The 11,319-nt window shown below is 43.4% G+C and overlaps 1 protein-coding gene across 1 annotated transcript; it reads right to left on the bottom strand.

The window, feature by feature from the left end:
* Positions 1 to 790: 790 nt before the first annotated feature.
* Positions 791 to 11,036, bottom strand: neff1 (neuronal intermediate filament family member 1). Its single transcript, XM_060907518.1, has 4 exons — positions 10,365 to 11,036; positions 3,842 to 4,159; positions 2,591 to 2,715; positions 791 to 1,613 (listed from the first exon to the last, which is right to left on the bottom strand). Exons 1-4 carry the CDS (start codon positions 11,034 to 11,036, stop codon positions 1,202 to 1,204), a joined length of 1,527 nt encoding a protein of 508 aa, XP_060763501.1. The 3' UTR covers positions 791 to 1,201.
* Positions 11,037 to 11,319: the final 283 nt, after the last annotated feature.

The raw sequence follows: 11,319 nt of genomic DNA, 5'->3' as shown, positions 1-11,319 counted from the left end.
TTATACTAGTGACAGTTTAGGCCACGCCCACAGCTTCGGAATTGTCACTGAAAATTGGAAATAAAAGTAATTCACAAAAGTTATCTTCAATGCAAAACTACAGAAGTAACTATTAAATACCAAATGTGTCTTTGTCGATTGGCATTTGACCTTCCAATCATATATTTCGCCAAACCGCCCCTTTGACTCCCTCAGCGAAGCTACTGCTGTTTAAATTGAAAAGCACCATGAAGTTGGAACCATGTCGACTTTCTGGAGATGACCACATTGTTGGATCGAGTAAACGGGTCGACATGACCCAAACTGGGCGTCCTGGGTTATGGACTTGAACGGGAACAGACATGCTATGTCAAATTTCAAAATTTCTAGACTTGTCTACTGAATCTGTTGAGACAGAGCACCAACCAGAAAAGATCTAACGTTGATGAAATCAGCTTAAAAATCACTGAAGCTTCCAAATGATATTCCTTTATTAACTAGATTGCGTATATTATATTATATATAAGGCATTATAGCATATAAACATGGTTTGGCAGAGCAAAAATATGCTCACTAACGTTAACACTAACAAGGTTGAATTTCTTCACTTCTTGGAATAAATTAGACAATTTTTTTTTGTATTAAAAATACATTTTTAAAGATGAGATTAAATCATTACAGCAAACATTACGTTACCGAATTTTGAGCCGCTACAGAATTATTAATGTTACTTCTAGCTAAATTTTTTTTTAAATGTGATTTCTCTGGAACATTATTTACAGGTAGTTTAGCTAAGTAAAAGTATGCTAGCTAACACTACTTGTCGGGGAAACAGTTGGTTCCTTGGAATAAATAAGATAAATTCGTATCGGATTTTGAAAGATATTTTTAAAGATAAGATTCCGTTCTAATAGAATTATACTTACAGCTAACATTAAGACATTTTTACTTCCATGTTAAGTTGAAAGGTCATCCCAGTTTACCGGGTCACCATCCTAACCCAAACTCATGGATGATGGTGGGTTCTTCTCGTCTGAACATTCAGACATCTAATTTGTGGTCAGTGCATGAAGTACATACAGCTAATGTGAAGATCTGTGTGGTCATCCTAAATGGATGATGGAGATGAAGATGAAGATGATGATGATGATGGTGTATTGATTGAGGTGTAAATAAGATTAGAGTCTAGATGTGTGTGTGGACAGCTGGAGAGGGCGTGTCTTTACTTGCTCTTGTCTCCTTTATTGCTCTCGGTTTTAACCTCATCCCCTTTGTCTTCACTCTTCTCTTTCTCCTTCACCACCTCCTGGTTCTTCTTCTTCTCTTCCTTCTCTTCCTCAACCTGTTCTTCCTCCTCTCCTTCCTCATCCTTTCCTCCCTCCTCTTCCTTCTCCACCTCTTCTTCCTTTTCTTCTTCAGCTGCTTCTTCTTCTTCCTCTTCTTCTCCTTCTTCCTCCTCCTCTACTTCTTCCTCTTCCTTCTCCTCCTCACTCTCAGGTTTGGCCATGCCCCTCCTGTAGGAACCTAGGGTGTAAACGCGCCCTGCTGAATAGGAAACAGCAGTGTAGGCAGGTTGGATCGAAGCCACACCCACATTGCCAGCAAGACGGCACTCTTCACCCTCCAGCAACTTCCTGTAAACAGACAGAGCAAAATATTTGAAGGTCAGACATTAAAATTTGTCTCTAGAAAATCTTTGTTTTGTTTTTACTACATGTTCATGATCACGCTCTTTGTTTTTTTTCCCATTAGCTTTTCAGTGATTTCAATACCAACCATTTGGTACCATGCTAGCCAATTAACTACCTGTTTAATACATTTTAATTTATGTTCCTGTTAGCCATCATACTCCAGAGTCAGCCCAAGACTGTACGGGTCGCTCGCGTATTTAAATCTTATACTAACATGAGCTAGCTAGGTTTAGATTTCTATATTATGTTCTGTATAAATGTACATTAAAATGACCACGTCGGAACATTAAAATGAAACTCATGTTTTTGATATAATTTTAAAAAATTCCTGCAAACACGGTTGCTAGGCAACAACTAACTGAGGTAAACAATTTAGCTAACTAGCATACAGTAAAGACAAAGTGATACTGAAAATAAGGCACGAGACAGAACCATCAGCAAGATCATTAACGTTCACTTGAGATGGGCGTGGCATTCAATGACTAAGAAAAGACTCCATATGACTACAGTTAAGGCGGCACGGTGGTGTAGTGGTTAGCGCTGTCGCCTCACAGCAAGAAGGTCCTGGGTTCGAGCTCCGGGGCCGGCGAGGGCCTTTCTGTGTGGAGTTTGCATGTTCTCCCCGTGTCCGCGTGGGTTTCCTCCGGGTGCTCCGGTTTCCCCCACAGTCCAAAGACATGCAGGTTAGGTTAACTGGTGACTCTAAATTGAGCGTAGGTGTGAATGTGAGTGTGAATGGTTGTCTGTGTCTATGTGTCAGCCCTGTGATGACCTGGCGACTTGTCCAGGGTGTACCCCGCCTTTCGCCCGTAGTCAGCTGGGATAGGATCCAGCTTGCCTGCGACCCTGTAGAAGGATAAAGCGGCTAGAGATAATGAGATGAGATGAGATGAGATGAGATGAGATGAGATGTGTGTCACCTGTAGGCGGCGATCTCGATGTCCAGTGCCATCTTGACATTCAGCAGATCCTGATACTCACGCAGGTGACGGGACATTTCTTCTTTAGTGCTATGCAGAGCGTCTTCGAGCTGAGCAGTCGTCTCCTGTCCCAGACACACAACATACTCTCAAGTGTTACGGCTCAGACAATAATATAAATACTAACATAATAATAATAATAAATCAGTATATTCTATGCACACTAAAGCATGCCTGAAAACACGGTTTATTTTATATTGGGTATCATCTAAAAATATTTATTTATTGATTGGTACATTTCAATTTTTAAATCAATTTTATCATGTAACATTAAACAATATTTTGTTTTTAATCATTTTGATTTAACTCTCAAGCTAAACAAAATGGTATTTGTTAATATAATAAATTAAATTAAAATCTACCTTATTTTTAATATATTAAGCTTTTTTATTTTTAAATGTCCTATGTACTGTTCAATTTTTTTTATTTAAACTGATATAATTTTTATACATTACATTTGTATTTAAGTATAAATAGATGTATGCGAGTTAAATCTACAATATGTTGAATGTATTTTATTAATTTAATATAATTATTTAAATAACATGAATAAATACGATAGTGGTTACGCTACAATAATTATTATTCACTATGTTTACTTAACGTTCTATCTACACACATGTAAAGAAATACTGTCAACCAAAAATTGCTTGAAAAAATAATGAAATGAAATGTTTCTACATTAAAAAAATACTATAAACAGTAATCAGTAAGCTGTAATAAATGAAACAAAGTCAATATTTAGTGTGAGACAATCCTTTGCTTCAAAAAAAAAAAAATAGTAGTCTGAGCTCCAGTGAGTGCGGTTTTATGTGGAAATGATCTGTAGGTTTTCCTGAGCATCTTACAGAACCAGCCCCAGTTCTTCTGGACACTTTGACTGTCACACTCACTTCTTCATTTTACACCGAAACCCAGCAGCCTTCATTATGTTTTCTTTTTTAATCTGAAAAGTGCTCTCTTATGGAATATACTGCTCAGATACAAACTTTTTTTTCTGTAACATTTAATTTTGTACTGGAAAAAAAAACAAACATTTGGACTCTAAAATGTTTTTATAATGTTTTGACTTGATAATGTATTAGTCATAAAATGGAAATCTATAACAAAGTTTGTATGAAAAAAATGGGGGCCAAGACTTTTGCACAGTACTGTAACTAAATGTGCAAAATTTGGCTGTCTCGCTCTCACCTGCAGCTCTCCGATCTCAGTGCTGTGCCGATCCTCCATCTCGGCCAGCTGCCGCTCGAGTGCCTCGTTGTGACTGCGCAGGGCTTCGATCTCCAGTGCACGCGCCTGAACCTGGCGCCGGCATGAGCTCAGCTCGTCTCTGGTCTGTCTGATGGCGTCGGTGTCGCGTGCCGTCACCTCGGTCATGCCTGCAAACTTGGCGCGGTACCACTCCTCCGCCTGCTGCTGGTTACGTGAGGACAAAATCTCGTACTGCGCCCGGATGTCTTTCAGAGCCACAGTGAGATCCGGTTTACTCAAATCCATCTCCACACATATCTGAAATTAAAAATAAATAAATAAATAAAGGGAATGCGTTTAAAGGAGCAGTCAGTAATGTTTAGCGCCCTCTGCTGGCTGTGAGGTTAGCAATTCTAACTTATTTATCTCCACCCAAATTAACTCCTCCCACTCTGATAAAACTATAAGCCTTGTTGCATTGACCTTTAAGCAAAAGGGGGTGGAGCTAATTTCCAGGCCAGAAAAATATAAATAGAAGCCTGAAAATGGGAAAATTAGTGAGATTCAGTACACAAGTCAAACTTTTTCTACAGTATCTTTAAAACTTAGCGATTATTTAAGATCTAGAAACGCTTTACATTTTTACAAACTTCAGCTTTATTTATAAATCATTTGTTTTGGAGAGAGTAGTTCATTATGGATTTCATTACTGATTAGGTAATTAAAGTATCAGGACAAACTTTCTGAAAGAATAATTACTTTCATGATGTGATGTTTCCACAAAAAAACCTTTAACCCTCATAAAGAAATATAGATTTTAACAATCACACTATGTTAATGAGACACACCCCAATTGTCCAAACATCCGCCCACATGCCTGATGTACTCTGTCCCCTTACTGGTGTTGCAATGCCTGAATTTACATATCGGAACATGATTGGCTCTTCTATCTTATGATGTAACAACGTAACCTAGCGTGTCATGTTCTCAGTCCCAACTCAAGTAAGATTTCCAGCTGCTCTCGCTTTGAAAGTGGGTTTTAAACATTACAATGACTTTCATGTTAATAAGGTTAACTCCTCCTGCTGCTGATTCTGATCATGTAAGTTATAGTTGTGGTTAAATTGTCAAAATACAATTTAGATTTTTTAAAGCAGACTCTACTTTGGCTGCTTTTTACCAGGTTGTGAACTGTTCAACAAGGAACAACAGGACAATTGACTTGCTGTACGCTAATGTGAGGGATGCATACAGAGTCACACCCCTCCCCCCACCAGGGAAGTCTGACCACAACCTGGTTCATCTACAGCCGAAGTACACCCCCCTGGTCCAAAGGCAGCCTGCAACAATTAGCTCCATCAGGAGGTGGTCCCCTGAAATGGAAGATGCCCTCAGAGACTGTTATGACATCACGGATTGGGATGTGCTGCTTAGCCCACACTGTGAGGACATAGAGGGGCTGACACACTGTCTGACGGATTACCTCAACTTCTGTGCAGACGTGGTCTCCCCCGCTAAGACTGTATGGTGTTACCCGAATAACAAGCCATGGGTAACACGGAGTCAAAGCTGTCCTCAACAGGAAGAAGGCCGCCTTCAGGAGCAGGGAGGCAATGAAAGCAGCACAGCAGGAGGTGAAACGCTGTGTGAGGGAAGCTAAGGACAGCTACAGGAGAAAGGTGAAGCAGAAGCTGAATGAGAACAGCATGAGGAAGGTCTGGGAAGGTGTGAAAATCATCACAGGCCACAACACAAAGACCAGAGTCATTGAGGGGACAGTGGAGAGGGCGAATGAGCTGAATTACTTCTTCAACCAGTTCAACCAGCCCACATCCCCCCCACCTTCCCCCTCACTGCAGCCATCTCTCCTTCTTCTCTCAACACACCTCCCCCCAGTCATCGCAGCAGCCCCCTCCTCCCCCACCTCAATGGAGACTCCTCCATGCATTACTGCAGACCAAGTCAGAGGTCAACTGATGAAGCTTCACCCCAGGAAAGCAGCAGGCCGGGACAAAGTGTGTCCCCGGCTACTGAAGACCTGCGCTGCTGAACTGGGTGAACCACTCCAACGCATCTTCAACCTCAGCCTGCAGCTGGGGAGAGTGCCAACCCTCTGGAAGACATCATGCATCATTCCAGTTCCCGAGAAGAACTGGCCCAGCGAGCTGAACGACTTCCGACCGGTGGCACTCACTTCACATCTGATGAAGACATTGGAGCAGCTCTTCCTCAGCCTCCTTAGACCCCAGGTGCAACATGCCCAGGACTATCTGCAGTTTGTGTACCGGGCAGGTGTTGGTGTGGAAGATGCCATCCTCTACCTGCTACACTGAGCCCACTCGCATCTGGATAAGGGAAATGGCACAGTGAGGATTCTCTTCTTGGACTTCTCGAGTGTCTTCAACACCATCCAGCCCCTTTTGCTTCAGGACAAACTGAATAGGATGCGAGTGGACCCCTGCCTGGTCACCTGGATCTCCAGCTACCTCACCGACAGGCCGCAGTACGTCAGGCTGAAGGACATCACGTCTGACACAGTGATTAGCAGCACCGGAGCACCCCAGGGCACAGTGCTGCCCCTCTTCTCTTCACCCTGTACACCGCAGACTTCTGCTACAACTCAGAGCTGTGTCACATTCAGAAGTTCGCCAATGGCACAGCCACTGTTGGCTGTATCAGGGATGACAGAGAGGAGGAGTATAGGAGTCTGGTGAGGGACTTTGCCATCTGGTGCAACAGGAACCATCTGCAGCTCAACACCTCAAAGACCAAGGAGCTGGTCATTGACTTTGGGAGGTCCAGACCAAGGTCACGACCAGTTCTGATTGGGGAGTCGAGGTGGAGGCTGTGGATTCCTACAAGTACCTCGGGCTGTGGCTGGACAGCAAGCTGGACTGGACTTGCAACACCAACCACTTGTACAGGAAGGGACAGAGCAGGCTATACTTCCTGAGGAGGCTGCGGTCCTTTAACATCTGCAGGAAACTCCTGTAGATATTCTATCAGTCCATGGTCGCCAGTGTCCTGTTTTACACCATGGTGTGCTGGGGGTGCAGCACATCCAAGAAGGACACATCCAGGCTGGACAAACTGGTCAGGCAGGCCAGCTCTGTGGTCGGCATGAAGCTGGACTCTCTGGTGATGGTGGCAGAGAAGAGGACTATGGACAAACTACTGAACATCATGGATGATGCCAGTCACCCTCTGCACACCATCATCAGCAACCAGAGGAGCCTGTTCAGTGACAGAATGCTCCTTCCCAAGTGCAGGACGAACAGACTCAAAAACTCCGTTGTCCTTCACGCCATCAGACTGTACAAGTCCTCTCTGAGGGGAGGAGGGGTAACAGGAGGACAAAGGATGGGAAGGAGCAGTAGCCTAGTCTGACAAAAAGCAATACTGGACAATATGCAATATAATGTGCAATACCTCTCCTGCTGGACTTTTTTTTCCTTTTTCTTTTTTCTTTTCCCATATCTTATTTTTTTTATATTTGTATATGTAAATAGTTAATTTAATTTATCTAGAAGTTTTCTCTATTTTCTATTCTCTTTTTATCTGTAATGATGCTGCTGGAATTTTAATTTCCCTGAGGGAATCCTCCCAAAGGGATCAATAAAGTTCTATCTAATCTAATCTAATTTAATCTATAACTCTGATTTGGGGCATGGCTTCTCATGAGCTCAGTTTGTCACTCAATAAGATCATGTCTTAAACCGATCATATCCAATATGCAAATTAAAAGATGATGAAAAAGTGGTACCTGAAGACTTCTAGCCACCGAAGCTGGGAATCTGTGTGCTAAACTGGCTAACACAGCTAATATTAGCAACAAACAAACTGTGGTTGCGATATAAGGTGATGATATAGTGTATTTATTTACAGTTTGGGATATTGTATTATAATTCATGAAAACAACAATGTAAATCAAGGCTCTGTTATAAATGTTTGTTATCCAACTCGCTAATTTATCTAACATTAAAGACATTAATCTACTTGGGATTAAAATGCAAACTTTATCAATGCTTCTGTTTACAACTGATTTTTGGGTGTGGCTAAACAAGAACTTCAATTGTGATGTCACTAAATTAACTCACTTTGAACAAATCGTATCTGATGTGTAAATTATTAGAGAATGGAAACGTGGTGCCTGAAGAATTCTATCCACTGAAGCTGGGAATCATGAACTAAACTAACGAGCTAACGTAGCTAATATTAGCAATTAACAAACTGTGCTTGTTAAGATGGCTTTTTTTTTTACAGTGATGGATATCGTATAAAAAGTGACTGAAAAATAACCATGCAAATCAAAAATAATGTAAAACCTCGATACAAATATAAACTAGTTTATTAGCAATTTGCTGTCCGTTAGCTAATCCTAGCTAATATCAGTGACATGAGAGACTTTCGGGATGGCAGGAGGACATTTTATATTTACATAATCAAATATATTTATAGTTTTTAATGAAGGTAAATGTGTATAAATGCTTCTAGCCCATTTTAGTCATTTTCTCCAGCATGTATTAAACATGACAAGAATTTATTATTATATATTTGGGGAAACTTTCGATGTTCTTGGCTCACAATACAATTATTGATGCAGTAATTGAACTTAATGTGTAATAAAACGTAAACTCTCTTATGGAATAATCTTCTACCCGGTTATGAATGTCCTTAATAATATTATTAAGTATAAATGTTGTAAATAATGTACATCAGAGACTGGGCAGTGTGTTTATAAGTATGTGTGCTGACGTTTAATGAAATGTAGGTGTGTGTGTGGTTCTGCAGTGGACGTGAGCTGCGTGATGGTGCAGAGAGGTGAGATGTGTGCAACTACGTGCACTACAGAGTGCTGATTCAGGTCCACACGCCCCACGAGAGACGCTGCTGCTGCCAAAGAGCTTCAGCACACAGCAGAATCCGCAGTGCTGAATCACTGACTGCTGAATTTAACACCTCACTCTGCTCCAGAATGAACACAAACACCACTTACAGACCTTCAAATAAATCTTTAGGTCTTCATTTAGTATTTCATCAGCACTGCAGAGTCAAATAACATGTTTTATAGCACTGTTTTAGGGATTATAATAAATATCCTGTGTATTATTATTATTATTATTATTAGCAATATTGAAAAATATGATGGTTATTGAAAGTTAAAAAAGATTAATATTATTAATATTACAAGAAAATTCATCCATCCATTATCTGTAGCCGCTTATCCTGTTCTACAGGGTTGCAGGCGAGCTTGATCCTATCCCAGCTGACTACGGGCGAGAGGCGGGGTACACCCTGGACAAGTCGCCAGATCATCACAGAGCTGACACATAGACACAGACAACCATTCACACTCACATTCACACCTACGCTCAATTTAGAGTCACCAGTTAACCTAACCTGCATGTCTTTGGACTGTGGGGGAAACCAGAGCACCCGGAGGAAACCCACGCGGACATGCAAACTCTGCACAGAAAGGCCCTCGCTGGCCACTGGGCTCGAACCCAGAACCTTCTTGCTGTGAGGCGACAATAATAACCACTACACCACAAAAAGTTATTATTAATAATTATTTTATATATATATATATATATATATATATATATATATAATTATGTCGGCACGGTGGTGTAGTGGTTAGCGCTGTCGCCTCACAGCAAGAAGGTCCGGGATCGAGCCCCGTGGCCGGCGAGGGCCTTTCTGTGCGGAGTTTGCATGTTCTCCCCGTGTCTGCGTGGGTTTCCTCTGGGTGCTCCGGTTTCCCCCACAGTCCAAAGACATGCAGGTTAGGTTAACTGGTGACTCTAAATTGAGCGTAGGTGTGAATGTGAGTGTGAATGGTTGTCTGTGTCTATGTGTCAGCCCTGTGATGACCTGGCGACTTGTCCAGGGTGAACCCCGCCTTTCGCCCGTCGTCAGCTGGGATAGGCTCCAGCTCGCCTGCGACCCTGTAGAACAGGATAAAGTGGCTACAGATAATGAGATGAGATGAGATGAGATGAGATGAGATGAGATGAGGAGATGAGATGATGAGATGAGATGAGGAGATGAGATATGAGATGAGATGAGATGAGATGAGATGAGGAGATGAGATGATGAGATGAGATGAGGAGATGAGATGATGAGATGAGATGAGGAGATGAGATGAGATATGAGATGAGATGAGATGATGAGATGATGAGATGAGATGATGAGATGATGAGATGAGATGATGAGATGAGATGATGAGATGAGATGATGAGATGATGAGATGAGATGATGAGATGAGATGATGAGATGATGAGATGAGATGATGAGATGAGATGATGAGATGAGATGATGAGATGATGAGATGAGATGATGAGATGAGATGATGAGATGAGATGATGAGATGAGATGAGATGATGAGATGAGATGATGAGATGAGATGAGATGAGATGATGAGATGATGAGATGAGATGATGAGATGAGATGAGATGATGAGATGAGATGAGATGATGAGATGAGATGATGAGATGAGATGATGAGATGTTGTCAGCAGCACCTGAGAGGCTTGCAGTGACGCCTGCAGCTCGCGCACTTCTTCGTCGTGCACTTTCCGCGCGAACTCGATCTCGTGCAGCAGAGACTCCACCCTCTTCTGGAGCTCGAGCTGCTGCAGCGCTCCTTGCTCCGCCTCCCTGCGGCAGCGCTGCAGCTCTCTCTCGGCCTCGTCGCGCAGGCGCCTCTCCTCGTGCAGCTTCTCCTGGACGCGCGCGAGCGCCTCGTCCATGTGCGCGTTCTCGAGCTGCGCGCGGCTCCGGTCGCGCTCCAGCTGGTCGGCGCGCTCGCGCAGCTCACGTAGCTCGCGCTCGTAGAGGTCCCGCAGGCGCGCGGGTTCGGAGCCCAGGCTGCGGCGCAGGGACTCGGCCTCGGTCTCGAGCGCCCGGTTGTGCTGCTCGAGCTCGCGCACGCGCTCGATGAAGGCGGCGAAGCGGTCGTTGAGGCCCTGCAGCTGCTCCTTCTCGTTGGTGCGCACGATCTTCAGCTCGGTGGCCGACGCCGCTGTGCGCGCGAGATCCGCGTCCGGCGCCGAGGAGGACACGCGGCTCCGGTAACCGGCTCCGTGAACCCCGTAACCCGCTGAGGACCGGAGCGGAGCCGCGAGCACGCGAGAGGAGTCCCCGAAGAACTTCCGGTACGAGTTCGTGGAGTAAACGTCGCTATGGCAACTCATGATGCGGAGGAGAAAAACCAACCCAGAGAGAGAATGAAGAGGAGAGAAAGAGCGCGTGCTTTATATATATACAGAGAGAGAGAGAGGGAGGGGGGAGAGAAAGGATGAGAGGAGGAATGAGCACCTCTATCTGTCCATCATTCATCAGGAAATAACCCGAGGAGGGAGCATTACTGCACTTTCACAAGGGTTCTGTTCTTTTAAACCTTTACTGAATGTTGTATGGTTCCACAGAGAACCTTTATGGGTTCTCCCAGCAGGACAACCAGAACACTTTAGGGCT

Source organism: Neoarius graeffei, chromosome 24 (genome assembly GCF_027579695.1).
Source record: "Neoarius graeffei isolate fNeoGra1 chromosome 24, fNeoGra1.pri, whole genome shotgun sequence".
In the NCBI taxonomy this organism is placed as follows: domain Eukaryota; kingdom Metazoa; phylum Chordata; class Actinopteri; order Siluriformes; family Ariidae; genus Neoarius; species Neoarius graeffei.
The sequence above is the reverse complement of the archived record's forward strand: the minus strand, read 5'-3'. Positions and strand labels throughout refer to the sequence as shown.